This window comes from Astyanax mexicanus, chromosome 10, assembly GCF_023375975.1.
Source record: "Astyanax mexicanus isolate ESR-SI-001 chromosome 10, AstMex3_surface, whole genome shotgun sequence".
NCBI lineage: Eukaryota > Metazoa > Chordata > Actinopteri > Characiformes > Acestrorhamphidae > Astyanax > Astyanax mexicanus.
In genome coordinates this window covers 12,259,724-12,284,457 of record NC_064417.1, presented here as the reverse complement: position 1 = coordinate 12,284,457, position 24,734 = coordinate 12,259,724, and the positions used below count along the sequence as shown (strand labels likewise).

Here is a 24,734-nt window from a genome sequence, read left to right as displayed (position 1 = left end):
TTTAATAAGTCACTAATAGACCAAGAAGTGTACCATATTCTAAAGTGAGGTTCTGTTCATCACTAATTACACCCTAAAAAGAACTGACTAAATATTTCATCAACCAATCCCCCTCACGATGTACTTAATAAGGGTTTAATTAGTCACTAATAGACCAAGAAGTGTACCATATTCTAAAGTGAGGTTCTGTTCATCACTAATTAGACACTAAAAAGAACTGAATAAATATTTTATCAATCAATCCCCCTCACGATGTACTTAATAAGGGTTTAATAAGTCACTAATAGACCATATTCTAAAGTAAGGTTCTGTTCATCAGACACTAATTACAATTACACACTAAAAAGCGCAAAATAAACATTTAATAAGTCAATCTCCATCACAATTTAGCTAATAAGTGCTTAATAGAATATGGTACACCCAGAAGTGTACCATATTCTAAAGTGAGGTTCTGTTCATCACTAATTAGACACTAAAAAGAACTGTGTGTTTGACTTCCCATTTACATAAGTTGAATGTCAAAAATGCAGTTGTCCTAATGAAACAACAGAAAACACATTTTAGCACATTTATTCTCTTTTGAATTCAAGCAGTTTTATTTTCTATTGGTTTAAGACTCTCAACTGTTAAATTTAAATGTAGATTGAATGACTGGTCGAATGTGCAGATACCAATATAGCTAAAATGGTAACTGTAACAGCAATGGCAACATATGAACATGACTTATCAATTATTATGTACCATTTATTACCACATATTTTGCAGTGTACTATATATTGTACTTTATATTTTGAACAATACACTTCACTATGTATTCAAGAATATATTTTAATATATTACTATCAATAATACACATACCATCTATTACCACACATCACAATTTATATTATTATATATTTAACAATACACTTCACTATAAATTCAAGAATATATACTACCATATACTACTATATGTATAATACAAAAACAGATAAAGGTATGCTTAAAGTTCAGAAAAACATCAACATTAAAGAGTTCCATCAGTAGCACTCGTGCCGTCCCACTGGCTGTAGCTTGTGCTTTTGCATTCTTCCAACAATGGGCTGAGACAGTGATGGTGCCTTCCTTCCCCAGTTTCACCTTATAACAAAGGAAGAAAATGAGAAATAAACAAACAATGACCACCAGCAACACAATGCTACTTAGTTACAAGTGGGTCCAAATACTCTTAGATTAAAAACAAGTTTCAGTATTTGGAACCCACCGCTAACAAGCCTAATTTAAAGGTAAACTGTGATAGTTTAATAATGTACAGCTAAATCCTTAATACAAAATAAATTAGCATAGCTATTTCATGGGATAAAGTGAGATAGCTAGGTTAGCTAATTAAAACATATCTCAAAGCTAATTTAGCTAGCTAACTAGTTAACTTAAAGCTAAGTTAGCTAGTTATAACTTATAAATTAAACCTAGGTTAGCTAGTAATAAATCCAAAATTAAAGATAGGTGAACTAGTTATAACATAAATTAAAGATAGGTTAGCTAATTATAACTTAGAAATGAATGCTAGGTTAGCTAGCTATAAATTATAACTTAAAGCTAGGTTATCTAGTTCAATTAAAGCAAAGGTAGCTAGTTAGGTTAGGTTAGTTAGTTAAATTAAAGCTAGACTAGATAGTTAAATTAAAGCTAGGTTAGCTAGTTAAATTAAAGTTAGGTTAGCTAGTTAAATTAAAGCTATGTTAGTTAGTTAAATTAAAGCTTGGTTAGCTAGTTAAATTAAAGTTAGGTTAGCTAGTTAAATTAAAGCTAGGTTAGCTAGTTTAATTAAAGCTTGCTTAGCTAGTTAAATTAAAGCTAGGTTAGCTAGTTAAATTAAAGTTAGTTTAGCTAGTTAAAATAAAGCTAAGTTAGCTAGTTATAACTTATAAATTAAAGCTAGGTTAGCTAGTAATAAATCCAAAATTAAAGATAGGTTAACTAGTTATAACATAAATTAAAGATAGGTTAGCTAATTATAACTTATAAATGAATGCTAGGTTAGCTAGTGTTGTAGAAAAGAAAATGAAAGGTGGGCTACCCCCACCTCTCGTCCGGGGTACAACTCCCCTGCGTGTTCGTTTGATAGAGAGAGTCAGACAGGTGGAGTGAAGTTGAAAGCAAACCAAGTATTTATTACAAAGTACTGAATATTCAGGAGAACCCACACATGAAAAGACCGTCTAACAGCCGTCCCAGCATAAGTTCTGACCCCCCTCTGATCTGACTCCATGTTTTATACCCCAAATGACGTGAAACCTGTTGATGAGGCGTTGCTAAAATCATCTCATGTTAGCATGCGTAATTTCACGGGTTAGTCCGCCATATAATAAATCCTATGTGTTAGTAAATGTATCATGTGGGTTAATTTGTCATATAATGTTTATCTATATGTGTAAATAATATATATTGTGAGTATTGGTTAATCTTCTATATAAATGCGTGTAAAATACACTGTGAGTAATACAAATGATCAAAGATCAAGGAGGAAGTGACATCATTACCTTAAAGTCATCCCCAAGACTGGTTGGTTTACAGCATTTCCTCCAGCTCTTCCTCACACTCCAGTATAGGTCGGTTTATCGTCCTTGCCCTCCATCATTCGTGTTATTGTTCTTTCTATCAGGGATCTAATACACGGCCCACAGCAGCATCCGCATGTAATTAAAATGGCAGCGAATACAGCGATTGCCGAAGCCATAGATACAAATACCCCCTTCCATTTACCGAAGGTTCTCTCCAGCCATTGAGTAATTGGATTATCTACCCCCGTGTTTTCTGCTATTTCTCTGGACAGGTATGGAGTCAAATTGGGGTCTTTAATGCTGACGAGAAAATAAAACGGTCACAAAAAAAATCTCCACGAATTGCAAAAAAAATCTAATTTTGCAAACAAAGAAGAGAACATAAGTTACCTTTTTTCAATTGTAATATATTTTTTAGAATTAATCTTTTGCAAAAACACTTTTTCTTTGCGTTTTGCGTTCCTTTTTTCTCTTTGCAATACTTTCCCTCCTTTGCGTTCCTCCGTTTTGTTTGCGAGTCTATTTTGACCCCTTTTTGACGTGGGGGCGTGGGGAGAGGAGAGGGGCGTGGCTATGGAGGAACGCATCATCAGCTGGAGCCTCTACTCAGCCTAGACGCTAACCAGGCTGAACAACAGCTATTTAACAGTTATAATTCATAAGTTAATTCTAATCATTTATTTTACATATACCTAACTACTGAATTATATAATACTGTATTGTTGTTTTCAGTTAAATTAAGCAAAACGCTGAATTTTAGCTTCTTTTTTATCCAGCGTTCTTGCTGCAGTTACACGCGGCCGCCTGTAGATGGTGGGTTTTAACAGTGAAAAACGCCATTAAAACACAACGCTGCAAAAACGATCTAAATAAAAAGGAAAAACACAGAACGTTTAATTTGTACCACGGCTGGGAAACTTACTATTTTCTTGATGGAACCATATACTCTGTAAACACTCAGAATAAAAAGGTAAAACACAGAAAGACCTCCAAGTTTATTTAAACTTCAATGTAATATAGATAAAATAAAATAATAAAACAGAACATAACAAAAAAGAATATTAATGTTCAATTTCCAGTGTGATTATACAAAATATCAAAAGTAATATTTGCTCTTTAGTGTGAGGTACTGTATCTTACATCTGACATTTAAATGTTTTCCTGTTTTCTATTATTATTTTAATAATTAATATATTTTTGCTTTTAGGATAACTTCATATGGGCACACTGCACATGTGTGTCTAACCTTATCTCACAGTCTCCTCTTTTTTATTTTTCTGTCATGTGTTTGTGTGTATCTGTATAAAAGTTCCTGGAACAGACTAATTTCCACAGGGAGATTAATACATTATTTTTTATTCTATGTTCGGTTTTATTATCTTATTTTATCTATATTAATTTGAAGTCCAAATTAAACGTTCTGTGTTTTCCTTTTTATTTAGATCGTTTTTGCAGCGTTGTGTTTTAATGGCGTTTTTCACTGTTAAAATCCACCATCTACAGGCGGCCGCGTGTAACTGCAGCAAGAACGCTGGATAAAAAAGAAGCTAAAATTCAGCGTTTTGCTTAATTTAACTGAAAACAACAATATTATATAATTCAGTAGTTAGGTATATGTAAAATAAATGATTAGAATTAACTTATGAATTATAACTGTTAAATAGCTGTTGTTCAGCCTGGTTAGCGTCTAGGCTGAGCAGAGGCTCCAGCTGATGACGCGTTCCTCCATAGCCACGCCCCTCTCCTCTCCCCACGCCCCCACGTCAAAAAGGGGTCAAAATAGACTCGCAAACAAAACGGAGGAACGCAAAGGAGCGAAAGTATTGCAAAGAGAAAAAAGGAACGCAAAGTGCAAAACGCAAAGAAAAAGTGTTTTTGCAAAAGATTAATTCTAAAAAAAATATTACAATTGAAAAAGGTAACTTATGTTCTCTTCTTTGTTTGCAAAATTAGATTTTTTTTTTGCAATTCGTGGACATTTTTTTCGTGACAGTTTTATTTTCTCGTCAGCATTAAAGACCCCAATTTGACTCCATAGACAGGGCTTGTAGGGCAATTAATGCTTTAGTTACCTTCCCATCTGGGGCCGTGTTATTAGGGATTACGGTACAACATACATCTCCAAACATATGACAGACGCCACCCTGATTAGCGAGTACCATATCCAAGGCAATACGGTTTTGTATGGTCATTAGTGAGGTTGCTAATAGCTGTTCTGATAAGCCTGTTATTGCTGCCCCGGTAATGTTAGCCAGTCTCATTACTTGGTAATTTACGTAATTAATTCGATCGACATTCTTATTTGGTGTGATCCAAATTAAGATACTTTCCCATCCGGCGGCTATCTGATCCACTAATTTATGCTCGTCTGGCACGCCCCGAGGTACGCCTATTGCGTCGATGTACGTAGGTGTATTTTTGGTTAAGTCAAAATCATAGTCATCCGATCTCCTAGGCCTATTCAAATTAGAAATAGTTTTGTGTGCGCCGTACATAGTGATTGGGGAAATTAGTCTTACCATAGCGCAGAGGCCTTGACTACGCGTGGGCAGTCTTAACAGTAAGTTTGATCCTCCACAATAATAATACAGTCCCGCCCTAGCCCATGGGCCTATAGAGTTACCGGAATCGCCATTAAATATAGTGCGGCACCAATTAGGGTTTATGTTGCCTAAGTGTTTTGGGTTCTTCGTCTCGTCCCCTGCTGTATGGTTAAAACAAGTAAAGTTACCTGAATCGGGAATCTGAAATGGTCCTGAGCCGGTGGTATTTGCTATGACTGGAAAAATATTTGACAGGACAGTACAATTGGCAGGGTTAGCCATACGTGTTAAATTAATCATACACTGGAACCCTATCGGGTCTTCTATTGGAAACAATGGTGCTGGGCCTAAAAATAATGCCGGCCTAGCAGCGGCACATGCTACACACCCGTCCATGTTAGCTTCTCTGGCTTGTGCATTTATCCATTTTATCCATAAGTTGCTCCCTTCGAACCCTGTGCTTAGCTTTACGATCTGTTCAGTTGTCCATGTAGAATAATCTGCTCCCAGTATAGACCGATCCCCCCCATTGTTGTCTATTGCGTTTTTTGTGGCCTTGTCGGTGTCAATGGTCGGTTTATCTGTAGCTCTAACTTTGATCCATCCCACAGGGTCATTACCACTTACATCCACCCCGACCCCTATGAAAAATGCCGAAGATTTTTCCCCATTAGGATCGGATTGCCACTCTAATGCAATGGTTATTAGATTGTTTATCGGATCGTTATCTCTTTGTATGTTAAGTTTGTGCCATTTTTCCCGCTCACGAGTCGCCCAACGTTCGCTCGGATCCCAATTGACATGCGTTGACCTAATTACGTGTTCCCACTTGTTACAAGGTCTGGCCTTATAAGCTGCTTGGTCGGTGTTATGGTTACACTTAAGATTATCATCACGAGACCAACACAAGTACACCGCTTCCCCCTTGGACCCCAGCTTACCACAAGTCACTACGTCGCATAAGTTCACTGTCCATGCGGTCGTTTCCGCCCCAATAATAGTCTAGTTCTATACCTCCCCAGCGCCTAATGCATTTTGAGTTGGACTGGGCGATGGTTGATCATTTGGTTCTATTAAGTTGTGTGGGCTGGTCTTTAGCTGTTGCATTTGTCGGGTGCATGGTCGCCGAAGTGTTCATAATTGTTCCCTCTACCGTTGTTAGTTGTTCTTGCTTTGAGACAATGGCCAGTGTTATTATCATTATACCCATGAGGGCAATGGTTATTAATACCTGGAGCCATATTGGAATAACTGGAGGAAGTGCTGGTTCGTTATGGTGTCCGTGCTTTGACCTGTCCCACCGCCTTTTTCCGTACCAAGCCATTATTAAACCATAAATGTGTTTTCCCTCTAAGTTTGCCACTATTTAGTAAACTTGTTACCTATAGCCCTATATGTGTAAGTGTTAAGGTTACAGAGTGTAAATTTTTTTTTTTTTTTTTTTTACAATTTCGTTTTTTCAAGAGTCCAAGGCAACCTGCAAGGGAAAGCAATGTTCAGGACAACCGGTAAGGGAAAAATAATGTGTTCCCCCCCCTAATTTAGCAAATCACAGTTTATACCACTATATGTGTAAATGTTAAAGTTGCAATGCGTGTAGTTCTCTTCTTCTTTCTTCTTGCTTCAGGATTCTGAAGGTAGACTACCTCAGCCCCACGTACGAAGAGCTTTATTCTGGCTCTTGATGTCTGCAGTATCAGTGAATGAAAAGTATGAGTTGGTGTGTGATAAGACTATGTGTGTTCTTTAATGAGATGTGTTTAAGAGTCTCTGTATGTAGTGTACTTTGACGCAATCGAAACGTTGCTGAATGAGTCACTCCCTCACTTCCGCTCCTCAGTCACAGTCAGGCTGTGTGCTGCTGCTGCTGCGCTCTGAGAAACTCTTTTCTCTGCTGTGGCCAGGCCAGGCCCGTGCTGCGGGGGTTCTGCTGCCCCTCCTTCCTGCTGCGGGCCTGCATCTGGGTCAGACGATTCAGCTGCTGTTCTCACCTCTCCTTCTGGCTCTGGGAGCGATCTCTGGGCTTGCACAGCTGTAGAACCCTCGCCTATCAGTTGATCTGCGTACGTTGTTCTCTCAGTCACCTGGAAAGGCCCAATCCAGCCAGACTCGTTCCCCTTTCGTGCCTAATGGCGGAGTAACCCTCACTCTGTGTCTGGACTGGTCCACCTTTGCACCACGTTCTCCTTCTCCCCGTGTAAACAGATCTGAAACGAGACTTTTGTATTCGTTATAATCATGTTTAAGGTTCTCAATTCATTTTGGAAGCCTTTTTAAGGGGTCCTCCGTGTCTCCTTCCTGCAAGTTAAAATACATGGTTAAAATACATTTATCACACTTAACTTGAGCTCTAATTTCCCCTTGGAAGTTAATTATTTCATATTTAAATTTTGTCTGTGCACAGATTTTAGCCCAATTTTTGTTATCGTACCTTCTTCAGTTGTCCTGATTTTCAGTTATACTCAATCATGATCTTTACTGTCAAATGTGCGTTCAATCCGTAACATTTAGTAATTTCTTTAAATCCCTAACTTTTAGGAATTTTCAATTTTAAATTGCAACATTTAATTATCATCACCATTAATTACTTGCTTTTACCTTACTTTTGTTCACATCCCTTTCCCTTTTAGTGTAACTGCTTCCCTGTCGCTCTAACTAATCTCTTATATCCAAATTAGATCTTACAAACACTTCCAATTTGCACGACCAAGTTTACCACCACACACACACTATGTCTCATGCATGCACACACACTAACCAAGCTAAAGATCACACACCTCAACTCTGCAGCATCATTGTACAGATCATATTTTACTGCTTCACAGCACAAAACTGCTGCTTTAAACGCACCTGCTGTTAAACCTCCCACTGAATGCTTCATATCTTCTTATGATTAGTCGACTAGTCACGATTATGTCGACTATTAAAATAGTCGACGACTAATTTAATAGTCGATTAGTCGTTTTTTTTTTTCTTTGTTTTTCTCTCCAAACTGCTGCGACTGCCTTTCTGTCCTGGACGCACATGCGCAGTAGTGGAAACCGGGGTAGGTAGTGGACGACATCTCAGGACATTATACAGACAGGGTCTGGTTTCATGGCTACCCCGCTACAGAACTCAAAAGTGTGGGATCACCAAGAAAATAAAAGTGAAACGCGTGCAATGCAATATCTGCAATGAAGAACTTGCCTTCCTCGGCAGCACAACCGCGATGCACGAGCACCTGAAAAGGAGGCATGTTGTGGCTGATTAAATGACGAAGAAGCTAAATTGCTATTTAGCTGCTAAAATTAGCGTAAACAGAGCGTTAACTTAGTACTTAACTTACTCTTCTTGATAGCTTTAAAACAGAGGTCACTAATAGGCGGACCGCGATCCGGATCCGGACCCAGACGTTGTCACAAATGCCGTCCCAAACCGATAAACTACAGAGAAGGATTTCATTCTGACAGTGGCTTCTGTTTTCAGTGCTTTTCGGTGCAGTAAACTCACAGATCAGTCATGTGTGGTGTAAAATCACCAAACGCTCTCCTCTGCCAATCAGATCTGTGCAGACCGCTGCCCTGTGTACGGTAATGTACACAATATCTGGACAGAGAGGCATTTTTTATTAATATACTTTTTTTTCATAATAGTTCAAACAACCTCACGGTTGAGATGTTTCATAAATGCCAGTGCCTTATCCTTATTTTACACAGTTGTTTACACTTTATGCTAAACAGTAAAATAATTGTCTGTTACAACAAGCTGCATATTTCATTAAAGGTTTAATGAACTACGATTTTAATTGTTTTTATTTTTAGTTAGCATATAGCTGAAATCTAATGTTGGTTGTATAATAGCAGCTGCATTCTATTGTGATAAACTGTGTTTTATATTCAATTAACGTATGATCCGATTAGTCGACTAATCATAAAAAATAATCGGTGATTAGTCGACTATAAAAATAATCGTTTGTGGCAGCCCTAATTGATAATACTACATAGATAATAAATAAGGAACCAACATTTGGAAATACATCTAAATCATGTTTTTTATATAGATCGTAATGATCAGCTGCTCTATTTTCCCCTCCATATCCACACTGATTGATAGAATATCAGGGCCCAAAGTTTTAAATTCTGCACAAACTACACATAATGTGGCTTCTGTCTCAGGAATGGTTCCATATTGATGTACTGGGCTTTCTTGGGTTACTTTTGCTTGGACTTTAGAATCACCGCTTGTGGCTACATTGTTTTCCGCGGTGTGCTATTTATTAAGTAATTATATTTCTGACTTTATTCAGTTCCCAAGATTTTTATAAAGCCTTGATTTCTAGATTTAGTTGATTTTATTTAGTGCTTTAAGAATTGGGATAAGTGGAACGTGATTATTTTTCTCTGTATCAATCGTTACATTACAACCAATAATATTATCAATATTAATAAACACAGATGTTATGCTTTGCTTTGTCCACGTTATTATAGCAAGTAAATCCGAACAATGCTTTACATTTACTGATCAATATGTTCAATATGTATTTATGCATATGCAATGCACAGCAGATTGCTTTTCACAGTTATCAACAATACATCTATTTCCTTAAACAATTTATCAAATCTCACTTACTGTTTCCCTTGCTGAAAAAGTGGCTCACATGTTGAATAGTGAAAGTTCAATTTTGTGATTTCTAAGTTTCTTATTTCTTCTTTTTAAATTAGGATTGAGTGTGTCTTAAAGTTAAGACTGTTACTATATTGCTGAAAGTAATTGCTCATCCGCATAGTGTTTGTTTTAAAACCATACTTTAAAAAGATAAACAAGCTATAAGTTTAAAAATGCTCTATATCTATAAAATAATGATTGGTCAAAAAATTTTAGTAATAGTGGTGAGGGATGAAAAAGGTAATAGGTTTAAAAAAAAAAGATAAAAGTATAAAATAATTCTTGGGCAAATAATGGTGGTAATAATGATCATCTATTTACATCTCCCCCTTTTTCTGAAACAGAATTTCTGTTTCAGAGAACTTAATGCAAAATTGCTTCACCCTCTTACTGTCCATTGGGCTGGTCTACCCTGCCCAGGCCTCCACTGACACACACCCCATCACTTCATTCATCCACTCACTCTCCCCCTGGGCTGCGCTTCCCTTCCACGATGTTTTCTCCGTTTTCTGTTAAAATGCATGTGGTGGTCAGATCGAGACTGTGCCTGCCTTAGGTTGTCCCTGTGTAATACGTTGGGATCTTACCCGTCTTTGGCTAACCAGCCTAGCCCACTGAACCACACACAGCGTAGCAGCACTGTTTTATCAACATTCAGTGCTGTAGTGTTCCTGCAGGGTACAGTTAGGGAGCGCAAACCCAGGTATGTCATACTGTCAGAAATTCACACTCTGATGTGTACCATGAAAGCCCGTGCAAGGCACCAAGTACTCATGGTTTATTATTTGTTATTATTGTATACAGGTTTTCTTTATTACCATCAGTATCACCTCTTCTCTCCCACTGAATTTAGCTTAAAGTATTTGCTTTGATGCCACTGCTCTGGAACAGACCCAAAAGAGTGCATGTCAATGAATAATTATTCAGATTTGGCATCTGTATCTCACAGATGTACCACAAGGTTACATTTTGGTCCAGTGTTATTTAATATATACTAAATTATATTGCTGGCTCTGCTTCTCAGATTGCAAACTTTACCATTATGCAAACTTTACCATTATGCAGATGAAACAATTTTATATTGCTTAGCTGATTTTGTTCATGCTACAGCCAGAAAATTATGCATTTGTTGTATAGGTGGCATTGTATAAGCATGAAAACTAAATTTATGCTGTTTTCCAGATCTCTTTCTAGTCTAATTTAATACTATACAGAAAGAAAGTAAAGCAAGTTCTTCATTGCAGAAAGTAAAGCATATTGAAAGCAAAATAGAAAGCTCAATTTTTTTTGTTTAATACATTTGATTATGTCCCCTTATCAGAAAGATACCCAATTCCCTGTAGCTTGAAATAGATGCAACACTGCGTTTCCTTTAAAAAAATAATAATAAAAATAAAAATAAGGTCTTTCCTCACTGGTTTCTGAAATCTACTCTTGCTCTTAAGAGGATCAAAATATCAGCATAGACGGAGATGCATAAAACTTAGAGAAATTAGATATTACATCTATCTTATATAGATCTCATTCAGCCAGGACTGAACTGAGATCAGTCTGAATAAGAAACGAATAGTAAGATAATTAACTAAATCACCTGATAGAAAAAGCTGTGTTTGGAATGGCTCACTCATTAACTCATTCACTATTCACTATGTAGCATTTTCCTATTTATTGAACTGATTATTTAACAATCAAACAAGAAACCATGTTTATTTGTCCTGCTCTGAGGACATCTGACACAACAGTACTGCATGGTATAGTATATTTTGGAATTTCTAGCATACATCTTCTGTACAATATTATTATAATATAATGTAATTAATAGTGAACTATATGGGGAAAAATGTACTGCTCCGTTTTTACAAAGCACTGCAAAAATGGCCAATCCAAATTGCTTAGTATTTCTGCAATAGGAAACGATTCTGAAACAGCCACACACAGTCATTTTATTATTATTATTATTATTAGATGTGCTTATAGAATATAAAGTTAGACATATGTCCCTGTTAGGTTAGGGCCCCCAAGATATAGTCCAATACCCAAAATTAAGCTAATTATTTTCCTCAATTCTGTCTCCATAATCCCTGTATTAAACTCTCTAAATTCTCTAATTATCTATCCAGTCACACACCTTCTCTGACATTATTCAACAACTTAATTATTTATATTAACACTTCCCCAACCTTGCTTACATTAAAGTATACTTTACTCATGATTGGGTATTCACATTTTCACATTTATTTTTAGAACTGTCTTCTAACGTATGCATATATTATATTATATTATAGTTATATGTCACATCAGTCACTTTCGTAATCGATGTCATCGCACTTTACACTTTTATTTATTTAATTATTTATGACCTTTAGTAATATCTACACTGCTCCGTTTACAGATAGATCTTTACCTTGTATAGTTAGGTCTTTTATATCCTTATATTGTCTTATATATATATCTATCTATCTACCCATACAAAAGCCTTTTCCCCCTGTTCACCTCTGTCCCCCATTTTAACTGTGTATTACTCTATTTCCCTACTGAACTTATGTTCTATTTTCTATGATGTCTCACAAGCGTTAACAACCTCTCAGTCTAAAACCAATAGGCTGGACCAACTCCACCTACTTCACCTTGGACTCCTCCCCTGCAGTGGGACTCATCCATTCCTATTTCGTTGTCACACAAGATTTCGTACACTCAACCAATCACACTGCTCACAGGAGCCCCGCTCACACACAGTTTCACAAACACTCCAACACATACGCACACACTTCTGTTTCACGCACTCTGTCTTACACACACTCTCTAATTCGCTGTCATACACTTTCTCACTCACTGCCACACACACATTCTTTCTCTCCGCCACACAAGATACACATTTTCTGTTTCTCTCACAGGAAAACTGGACACGCACACTTTCACACTCACAGGTACACTTTTAATCCCTGTAACAGACACTCGTAGACCCTTTTCTTTTTCTCTCTGTCAGTCGCACATACACAATCACAAAGTCAGACACACTCAGTCCCTGGAAGAAGCACACATACACACGCATACTCTCTCACACTTATTGGCCACAGACTCACTTCCCTCAAACTTATAATTTATACTGCCATGTATACCCCTTTTTATTTGTTTTCTTTTACCCCAGATAAGACACGAATAAGCCATGCACACAAGCAGTGGGTCGCCGCCCACCCGCGAGATACCGCTCCCGGTCCGCCTTCGATTATACCTAAGGACCCCCGTTCACACTTTTAAGCTACTCATTTATTTTAAACTAACACTCGCGCGCTAATGAAGGCTTTCCATATGGTCCCAGTCACGCTTCTTAAAGCCCGCAACTTTCAACATGAAACGCTCAATATATTAACCCGATCTTTTGTCAATTATTTCTATCTGTATTAATACGTAGTAGGTACAGCGTCTACTAATTTTTCACCAAATTTCTTGAGCAGGAACAGCATCTGCTTCCTTTTTAACAAAATTATAAAAGACTTTGAGTAGGAACAGCATCTACCCTTTTTAACAAAATTATATAACACTTGAGTAGGAACAGCATCTACTCTTTTTTAACAAAATTATATAACACTTGAGTAGGAACAGCATCTACTCTTTTTTAACAAAATTATAAAAGACTTTGAGTAGGAACAGCATCTACCCTTTTTAACAAAATTATATAACACTTGAGTAGGAACAGCATCTACTCTTTTTTAACAAAATTATATAACACTTGAGCAGGAACAGCATCTACTCTTTTTTAACAAAATTATAAAAGACTTTGAGTAGGAACAGCATCTACTCTTTTTAACAAAATTATATAACACTTGAGTAGGAACAGCATCTACTCTTTTTAACAAAATTATAAAAGACCTGAGTAGGAACAGCGTCTACTCTTCCGAATTAAAATAGAGAAGTAGGGACAGCGTCTACCCGAGCAGGCACAACTTCTGCTCTTTTTAACCGAATTAAAATAGAGGTGAGTAGGTACAGCGTCTACTCTTCTGAATTAAAATAGAGAGGTAGGGACAACGTCTACCCGAGCAGGCACAACTTCTGCTCTTTTAACCGAATTAAAATAGAGGTGAGTAGGTACAGCGTCTACTCTGGCTTTTTACGAGCGGATCAATGTCGAGGTGAGCCTTACACCTGGCCTTTATCCGAACTTCTCGTCAGAAGCCGGGGGGACACGCCAGCGTCCAATCCTTAAAATCAGTAGGTACAGCGTCTACCGTTTAACACCCTGGAATAGGAACAGCTTCTATTCTCATTTACAACTCTGGAGTAGGGACAACTTCTACTCTCAATTAAATAGCTTGGTATGCTGCCAGCTCCCCTCCGGACAGCAGCCCGACAGCCGCTCCACTCAAATTTGAAACAGCCAATATGCAGACTTTGATTAAACCGGCTCTGCTTACCTGATTTTTTAAGTTCGGCCGTGAGTGGATCAGTGCCGGATGCTGTCCTTCGTCAGACTCGTTCAGAGGTCGGGGTCACCAAATTGTTGTAGAAAAGAAAATGAAAGGTGGGCTACCCCCACCTCTCGTCCGGGGTACAACTCCCCTGCGTGTTCGTTTGATAGAGAGAGTCAGACAGGTGGAGTGAAGTTGAAAGCAAACCAAGTATTTATTACAAAGTGCTGAATATTCAGGAGAACCCACACATGAAAAGACCGTCTAACAGCCGTCCCAGCATAAGTTCTGACCCTCCTCTGATCTGACTCCATGTTTTATACCCCAAATGACGTGAAACCTGTTGATGAGGCGTTGCTAAAATCATCTCATGTTAGCATGCATAATTTCACGTGTTAGTACTCAAGTTTCACGTGTCTGACTGGACCACTAGTGTTTGGCCTTGACTGTGTTCTTCCAGAATGGAACATCGTGGCACTATCTGTGTGTGTGCGTCACCCCCCGCTTTGAAGCCGCTGCAGGTTCCCCCACACACAGAAGGCCGCTTTGATCTAAAAGCCTTCTCTGTCGAGTTGATGACCGTTAGTTAGGGTCATGCAGTAAACAAAATACTTCAAGCCTGAGCTACATCTCATATGTTATATGTTAATGTGTTAGTAACGCTTGGTTAGTCCGCCATATAATAAATCCTATGTGTTAGTAAATGTATCATGTGGGTTAATTTGTCATATAATGTTTATCTATATGTGTAAATAATATATATTGTGAGTATTGGTTAATCTTCTATATAAATGCGTGTAAAATACACTGTGAGTAATACAAATGATCAAATACAATGTGAGTATTGGTTATGCATATAGAATACAAGGTTTCACACAATGATTATGTAAATATAGATACTAAGATAAGTAATCATAATTGAAAGATATTTGTCAATACACTCAAGGTAAAATATACAGTTACTCTTCACTAGCTATAAATTATAACTTAAAACTAGGTTAGCTAGTTCAATTAAAGCAAAGGTAGCTAGTTAAATTAAAGTTAGGTTAGCTAGTTCAATTAAAGTTAGGTTAGCTAGTTAAATTAAAGCTAGGTTAGCTAGTTAAATTAAAGCTTGGTTAGTTAGTTAAAATAAAGCTTGGTTAGTTAGTTAGGCTGGCTAGTTAAAATAAAGCCAAGCTAGCTAGTTACATTAAAGCTAGGCTGGCTGGTTCAAATAAAGCTAAGTTAGCTAGTTAAATTAAAGCTAGGCTGGTTAGTTAAAATAATGCTAAGCTAGCTAGTTAAATTAAAGCTAGGCTGGTTACTTAAAATAAAGCTAAGCTAGCTAGTTAAATTAAAGCTAGGCTGGCTAGTTAAAATAAAGCTAAGCTAGCTAGTTAAAGTAAAGCTAGGCTGGTTAGTTAAAATAAAGCTAAGCTAGCTAGTTACATTAAAGCTAGGCTGGCTAGTTAAAATAAAGCTAAGCTAGCTAGTTACATTAAAGCTAGGCTGGCTAGTTAAATTAAAGCAAAGGTAGCTAGTTAACTTAAAGCTAAGCTAGCCAGTTACTTTAAAGCTAGGCTGGCTAGTTAAATTAAAGCAAAGGTAGCTAGTTAACTTAAAGCTAAGCTAGCCAGTTACATTAAAGCTAGGCTGGCTAGTTAAATTAAAGCAAAGGTAGCTAGTTAACTTAAAGCTAAGCTAGCCAGTTACATTAAAGCTAGGCTGGCTAGTTAAATTAAAGCAAAGGTAGCTAGTTAACTTAAAGCTAGGTTAGCTGGTAGCTAGGTTGGCTAGTTAAACTAAAGATAAAGTAGCTAGTTAAAATAAAGCTAAGTTAGCTAGTTATAACTTATAAATTAAAGCTATGTTAGCTAGTAATAAATCCAAAATTAAAGATAGGTTAACTAGTTATAACATAAATTAAAGATAGGTTAGCTAATTATAACTTAGAAATGAATGCTAGTTTAGCTAGTAATAAATCCAAAATTAAACATAGGTTAACTAGTTATAACATAAATTAAAGATAGGTTAGCTAATTATAACTTATAAATGAATGCTAGGTTAGCTAGCTATAAATTATAACTTAAATCTAGGTTAGCTAGTTCAATTAAAGCAAAGGTAGCTAGTTAAATTAAAGTTAGGTTAGCTAGTTAAATTAAAGATTGGTAAGCTTGTTTAATTAAAGCTTGCTTAGCTAGTTAAATTAAAGCTAGGTTAGCTAGTTAAGTTAAAGTTAGTTTAGCTAGTTAAAATAAAGCTAAGCTAGCTAGTTACATTAAAGCTAGGCTGACTAGTTAAATTAAAGCAAAGGTAACTAGTTAACTTAAAGCTAGGTTAGCTGGTAGCTAGGTTGGCCAGTTAAACTAAAGATAAAGTAGCTAGTTAACTTAAAGCTAGGTTAGCTAGTTAAACTATAGCTAAGGTAGCTATTTATAACTCATAATTTAAATTGTGTTGACTAAGCAGTTTAGCAAGAATGTACACCTCACTATAATTTTTAAACTGCTTTAAAAACTGTGTTATGATGAGCTACTGTTTAAATTAAGATCTCACCTTGCCAGATAACTTTAGAAGGACTGCGGGGAGGTTTCTGTTGGGTCAGAGTCAGTTATCCAGCTGGTTGACACAGTGCTCACTGCATTGGTCCCTCCGTCCAAGAAACTGTATATTCATTCAGTTCATTCAATCTGAGAGCCAATTTTAGCGTCTTTTCTCCGAACATCATCCAAAGCATAGTCCCGCCCTATCGCGCTGTAACTGCTGATAGAACGCTTTTCCCCAGAGTTGCCAGGTTCGCGGTTATCCTGCCAAATTTGGCTTGTCTGAAAACCACCGGTACATTTTTGCTCAATCTTCAAACTGAAAATGTAACAATTATGATTTAAGGAGAGGGAGGGAATTTTCAGCAGGTTACAACTGAGACACAGCACATTTACAGGAACTGTTGTATGTGGTGATTCACTCACACTGACCATAGCTAATGCTTTTTTTCTTGCAATTATTTAAAATGATTTTAAAAATGTAATACATTATTAGCAATATAATAAAAATATAATATAATAATATTTGTATGCCCTTATACACAAAATTAATGATAAATCACAAAGTAAAATTAATAGACTGTATAAGTGTAATACACCTAAATATAAGATTTTGGGCTAGGTCTTATGGAGGGTTATTTGTGACAATATTATATAAATAAATGAACAGACAAATAATTGATTAAAACGTTAAATAAATATTTTAAATGCAATTTAATTTATTAAATTGTTAATTTATTTATTAAAATATGAAAACGAAGCATAAATGATTTAATGTAATTAATTTTTCGTTAGTTGATTGTGATATTTATATTTCATTAAATGTTTAAATTAAATAATTTAATTATTTATTTATGTATTTATTAAATTATTTCATGCAGGCGCCGGTGCACAATGAAATAATTAAATCTGTCAACATTAGCCATCAAACTCAGTGGGCGGGCCTAACTCCGGTCGATGCAGACCGATTGGTTAGATTGCACAGTAAGTCATGATGGAGCGATAGCAGATGCTGGCGAACCGCTCTAACTCGGCTTCAACCTTTTCTGATCCCGGAGTTTGTGATGTGTTCGCTGATTCAGAGATAAAAATGGCAAAAAGCTGCCCAGAGCTGTTAAGAGAAGCTGCAGGTTTAATTGAAGAAGCGTTAAGAAACACTCCTGAAGCTCTTAACACCCAGGAGCAGCCTTCAACCTCCACTTCCACCTCATCACACAGACAACCTGTTTCAGGTCTGTAGCTGGGTAGGACAGACAAACATGTCGCTATAGTTATTAGTATACCAGTTACTATACTGGTTAGAGCTATTTTAGATACTGGACCTGTGTGTCTTGTAATGGGATGTTAAGGTGGACACTTTTTTTTTTAACACCTTATTTTCTGATAATTTTCAGAAGCAGTAGCATGAAAATAAGAAACTGCGGCTTTGTTGCCTTGCTACAAGACAACATTTTCAGTTTTTTCTTTGTGTTCAGACATTTTTGTTTCTCTCTATTACAGCCGAGGTGGCGAGGCTCTTTGCTCCATACAGCAATAACACTACACCTAGAAGATATGTTAGACGTCAATTGCAGAGCGCTGCAATTCGATGCAGTTACTACACGCACACCTTCTGTTGCTTAGATGGTTACAAGGCTGATACAGTTCCAAGTTGCAGCCTCAGGACTTGGAGAGAAAAAAATATCATTCTCAGGTTAGTTTAATCACATCAGTTGTAATTTGCTTTTGTTCACTTGTGTTTCAGCAACTGTTCTCGAAATAACTTGCCAACCTGTAAATTTATCAACGTTTCTGTGCCAGTCTCTCAATATTAATGTATTTGCATAACCCAACTCTCAAATGAATGTATATATATATATATATATATATATATATATATATATATATATATATATATATATATATATATATATATATTATGGCAAGCCAAACAGGAAATATATAATAAAAGCTGATATATATATATAATGAAAGTCGATATATATATAATAAACTCTGATATATATATATAATGAAAGCGATATATATATAATGAAAGCCGATATATATATATAATGAAAGCCGATATATATACAATGAAAGCCGATATATATATATATATATAATGAAAGCGATATGTATATAATGAAAGCCGATATATATATAATGAAAGCGATATATATATAAGGAAAGCCGATATATATATAATAAAAGCCGATATATATATATAATGAAAGCGATATATATATAATGAAAGCCGATATATATATAATGAACTCTGATATATATATAATGAAAGCTGATATATATATAATGAAAGCCGATATATATATAGTGAACTCTGATATATATATAATGAACTCTGATATATATATAATGAAAGGTGATATATATATAATGAAAGCGATATATATATAATGAAAGTGATATATATATAATGAAAGCGATATATATATAATGAAAGCGATGTATATATATATATATAATGAACTCTGATATATATATAATAAAAGCGATATATATAATGAAAGCCGATATATATATAATGAACTCTGATATATATATAATGAAAGCTGATATATATATATAATAAAAGCTGATATATATATAATGAAAGCTGATATATATATATATATATATATATATATAATGAAAGCTGATATATATATAATGAAAGCTGATATATATATATATATATATATATATATATATATATATATATATATATATATATATAATAAAAGCTGATATATATATAATGAAAGCTGTTAAGACCCTTTAAGAGGTAAACGGGTGGTCCGCACAGTCAGCCTGAGAGACTGAAGGTGGCGTTGTGGTTCAGCCGGCCGCAGCTCCTCGCGTAGGGGAGGCCGACCACCGGCAGGCAGCGCGGCTCATTCTTTCCACGGAGGTGCAGCGCGACCGGCCTCGGACTGGCTTTAAAGTGTCAGGAGGCGAAGGTGGCAAAAAAGCTCCGGCCCGCGAGCTGCTTTCCCCGAGCCGGGGACAGTCTACCAGCATTCATTATATATATATCAGCTTTCATTATATATATATCAGAGTTCATTATATATATATATCGCTTTCATTATATCACTTTCATTATATATATATATATATATATATATATATATATATATATATATATATATATATATATCACTTTCATTATATATATATATCAGAGTTTATTATATATATATCAGAGTTTATTATATATATATCAGCGTTCATTATATATATATCAGCTTTCATTATATATATATATATCAGAGTTTATTATATATATATATCAGAGTTCATTATATATATATCAGTGTTATCCTTACTTCCTTTTCCTGATGATTTAATTTCCTGTTCCTATTTTTCCCCCCAAGCTAGCTGTTGTTAAAAAAACTTATGGAGTGTTATTTGTTACAATATCATATAAATAAATGAATAAAGAAATAATTGCTTAAAATGTTAAATAAATATTTAAAATGAGATTTAATTAATTAAAAAATAATTAATAATTAGTTTCCCAAATCCCTATATTTTCCCTATATATATACGGAAAAAATAATTAATAATTAGTTTCCCAAATCCCTATATTTCCCTATATATATATATATATATATATATATATATATATATATATATATATATATATATATATACGGAAAAAATAATTAATAATTAGTTTCCCAAATCCCTATATTTCCCTATATATATATACGGAAAAAATAATTAATAATTAGTTTCCCAAATCCCTATATTTCCCTATTTCCCTATTACCTTCTCATTTTACATATTTATTTAACATTTTAAGCAATTATTTCTTTATTCATTTATTTATATGATAATGTTACAAATAACACTCCATACGTTTTTTTAACAGCAGCAGCTTGCTTGGGGGGAAAAATAGGAACAGGAAATTAAATCATCAGGAAAAGGAAGTAAGGATAACACTGATATATATATATATATATATATATATATATATATATATAATGAACTCTGATATATATATAATGAAAGCTGATATATATATAATGAACTCTGATATATATATATATATATATATATATTTATATATATATTTATATATATATATATATTGAAAGCTGATATATATGTAATGAACGCTGATATATAATAAACTCTGATATATATATATATATATATATATAATAAACTCTGATATATATATATAATGAAAGTGATATATATATAATGAAAGCGATATATATATAATGAACTCTGATATATATATAATGAACTCTGATATATATATATATATATATATATATTTATATATATATTTATATATATATATTGAAAGCTGATATATATGTAATGAACGCTGATATATAATAAACTCTGATATATATATATATATATATATATATAATAAACTCTGATATATATATATAATGAAAGTGATATATATATAATGAAAGCGATATATATATAATGAACTCTGATATATATATATATATAATGAAAGTGATTTATATATAATGAAAGTGATATATATATATATATAATGAAAGTGATATATATATAATGAACTCTGATATATATATATAATGAAAGCTGATATATATATGATGAAAGCTGATATATATATAATGAACGCTGGTAAAGCAGCTCGCGGGCCGGAGCTTTTTTGCCACCTTCGCCCCCTGACACTTTAAAGCCAGTCCGAGGCCGGTCGCGCTGCACCTCCGTGGAAAGAATGAGCCGCGCTGCCTGCCGGTGGTCGGCCTCCCCTGCGCGAGGAGCTGCGGCCGGCTGAACCACAACGCCACCTTCAGTCTCTCAGGCTGACTGTGCGGACCACCCGTTTACCTCTTAAAGGGTCTTAACAGCTTTCATTATATATATATCAGCTTTTATTATATATATATCAGCTTTCATTATATATATATATATATCACTTTCATTATATATATATCACTTTCATTATATATATATCAGAGTTCATTATATATATATCGCTTTTATTATATATATATCAGCGTTCATTATATATATATCAGAGTTCATTATATATATATATCACTTTCATTATATATATATCACTTTCATTATATATATATCGCTTTCATTACATATATATTGCTTTCATTATATATATATCGGCTTTCATTATATATATCGCTTTCATTATATATATATCGGCTTTCATTATATATATATCAGAGTTCATTATATATATATCGACTTTCATTATATATATATCAGCTTTTATTATATATTTCCTGTTTGGCTTGCCATAATATATATATATATATATATATATATATATATATATATATATATATATATATATATATATATATATATATATTGTAGATTCTCAATGAAGGCATCAAAACTATGAATGAACACGTGGAGTTTTGTGCTTAACAAAAAAAGGTGAAATAACTGAAAATAGTTTCTTCAAAATAGCCACCCTTTGCTCTGATTACTGCTTTGCACACTCTTGGCATTCTCTCAATGAGCTTCAAGAGGTAGTCACCTGAAATTGTTTTCAGTTGTGCCTTATCTGGGTTAATTAGTGGAATTTCTTGCTTTATCAATGGGGTTGGGACCATCAGTTGTGTTGTGCAGAAGTCAGGTTACTACACAGCTGACAGTCCTATTGGACAACTGTTAAAATTCACATTATGGCAAGAACCAAACAGCTAACTAAAGAAAAACAAGTGGCCATCATTACTTTAAGAAATGAAGGTCAGTCAGACCAGAAAATTGCAAAAACTTTAAAAGTGTCCCCAAGTGGAGTCACAAAAACCATCAAGTGCTAAATCAAAACTGGCACACATGAGAACCGACCCAGGAAAGGAAGCCCAAGAGTCACCTCTGCTTCTCAGGACAAGTTAATCTGAGCAGCTTAGATCAAAATTGAAGGTACACTGAACCAGCTGTGTAAGGGCTATTTGACCAAGAAGGAGAGTGATGGAGTGCTTCGGCAGATGACCTGACCTCCACAGTCACTGGACCTGAACCCAATTGAGATGGTTTGGGCATAGAGTGAAGGCAAAGGAGCAACAAGTGCTAAACACTTCTGGGAACTCCTTCAAGACCATTTCAGGTGAGCACCTCTTGAAGCTCATTGAGAGAATGATGCCAAGAGTGTGCAAAGCAGTAATCAGAGCAAAGGGTGGCTATTTTGAAAAAACTAGAAAATATATATATATATATATATATATATATATATATATATATATATATATATATATATATATATATTTATTTTTTTTTTAGTTATTTCACCTTTTTTGTTAAGTACAAAACTCCACATGTGTTCATTCATAGTTTTGATGCTTCAGTAAGAATCTACAATATATATATATATATATATATATATATATATATATATATATATATATATATATATATATATATATATATTAAAGAGTAACTGTTTAGTATACGTTGGGTTTTTTGACAAATATCTTTCAATTATGATTACTTAACTTAGTATCTATAATTACATAATCATTGTGTGAAACCTTGTATTCTATATGCATAACCAATACTCACATTGTATTTGATCATTTTTATTACTCACAGTGTATTTTACACGCATTTATATAAAAGATTAACCAATAAACACAATATATCCCTTACACATATAGTAAAACATTGTTTGATCAGGCATGTGACTAACACAGACTTTATTGTAACAAATTAACCCACACGATACATAAAGCGTTTACAAACACATAGGGTCTATTGTATGGCGGTCTAACCACGCGCCACTAACATATTAACATATAACATATGAGAACTATTGTGAAACTTATATAGCTCATGTTTGAAGCATTTTGTTTATCTGCATGTCTCTGACTAACCATCAATCATCAGCTAGTGCACTCTGTATGAACTAAAATTGATACAAAGGAGGCTTCAGGACGAACAGTGTGGCCTTTCTCTCTGTGCGTGCAAAGTCCTTCACCTACCAAAGCGGGAGGACGCGCGCACATAGGGAGGGCGGCACTGTCTAATTTACTGAAACAATATCACACTGTCTGAATGGACCCAGTCAATTCTTGAAACAATACCACACTGTCCGGCTGGATACAGTCAAGGCCAAACACTGATGGTCCGGTCAGACATGTGAAATGGATTACTAACACGTGAAATTACGCATGCTAACATGAGATGATTTTAGCAACGCCTCATCAGCAGGTTTCACGTCATTTGGGGTATAAACATGGAGTCAGATCAGAGGGGGGTCAGAACTTATACTGAGACAGCTAACAATTGGTTTTGTATGTTCTCCTGGATCCAGTACTTTGTAATAAATACTTGGTTTGCTTTCAACTTCACTCCACCTGTCTGACTCTCTCTATCAAACGAACACGCAGGGGAGTTGTACCCCGGACGAGAGGTGGGGTAGCCCACCTTTCATTTTCTTTTCTACAACAATTTGGTGACCCCGACCTCTGAACGAGTCTGACGAAGGACAGCATCGGGCACTGATCCACTCACGGCCGAACTTAAAAAATCAGGTAAGCAGAGCCGGTTTAATCAAAGTCTGCATATTGGCTATTTCAAATTTGAGTGGAGTGGCGGTCTGGCTGCTGTCCGGAGGGGAGCAGGGAGCATACCAAGCTATTTAAATGAGAGTAGAAGCTATACCTACTCCAGGGTTTTAAATGAGAATAGAAGCTATTCCTATTCCAGGGTGTTAAACGGTAGACGCTGTACCTACTGGTTTTAAGGATTGGAAGCTGGCGTGTCCCCCCGGCTTCTGACGAGAAGTTCGGATAAAGGCCAGGTGTAAGGCTCACCTCGAGATTGATCCGCTCGTAAACAAAAGCGCAGATGCTGTACCTGCAAGAGTAGACGCTGTACCTACTCACCTCTATTTTAATTCGGTTAAAAAGAGCAGATGCTGTACCTGCTCGGGTAGTCGCTGTCCCTACTTCTCTATTTTTAATTCGAAAGAGTAGATGCTGTTCCTACTCAAGTCTTTTATAATTTTGTTAAAAAAGAGTAGATGCTGTTCCTACTCAAAGTCTTTTATAATTTTGTTAAAAAAGAGTAGATGCTGTTCCTACTCAAGTGTTATATAATTTTGTTAAAAAAGAGTAGATG

The 24,734-nt window shown here is 35.1% G+C and overlaps 1 protein-coding gene and 1 long non-coding RNA gene across 3 annotated transcripts in view; both read right to left on the bottom strand.

Annotated features, from left to right (window-relative positions):
• Positions 1-814: 814 nt before the first annotated feature.
• Positions 815-16,887, bottom strand: LOC125804699 (uncharacterized). Its single transcript, XR_007440855.1, has 2 exons — positions 16,681-16,887; positions 815-1,119 (listed from the first exon to the last, which is right to left on the bottom strand). It is a non-coding gene; the product is annotated as an uncharacterized LOC125804699 (long non-coding RNA).
• Positions 4,505-24,734, bottom strand: part of LOC125804695 (endogenous retrovirus group FC1 Env polyprotein-like) — a 124,124-nt gene continuing 103,894 nt past the window's right edge. The window contains exon 2 of one of the 2 annotated variants that reach the window (XM_049483865.1): positions 4,505-7,684. In XM_049483865.1, coding sequence (XP_049339822.1) covers positions 4,556-5,482 — 927 coding nt within the window. In that variant the 5' untranslated portion in view covers positions 5,483-7,684 and the 3' untranslated portion in view covers positions 4,505-4,555. The remainder of the gene's footprint in view (positions 7,685-24,734) is intronic. The other variant, XM_049483866.1, reaches the window with a different exon arrangement.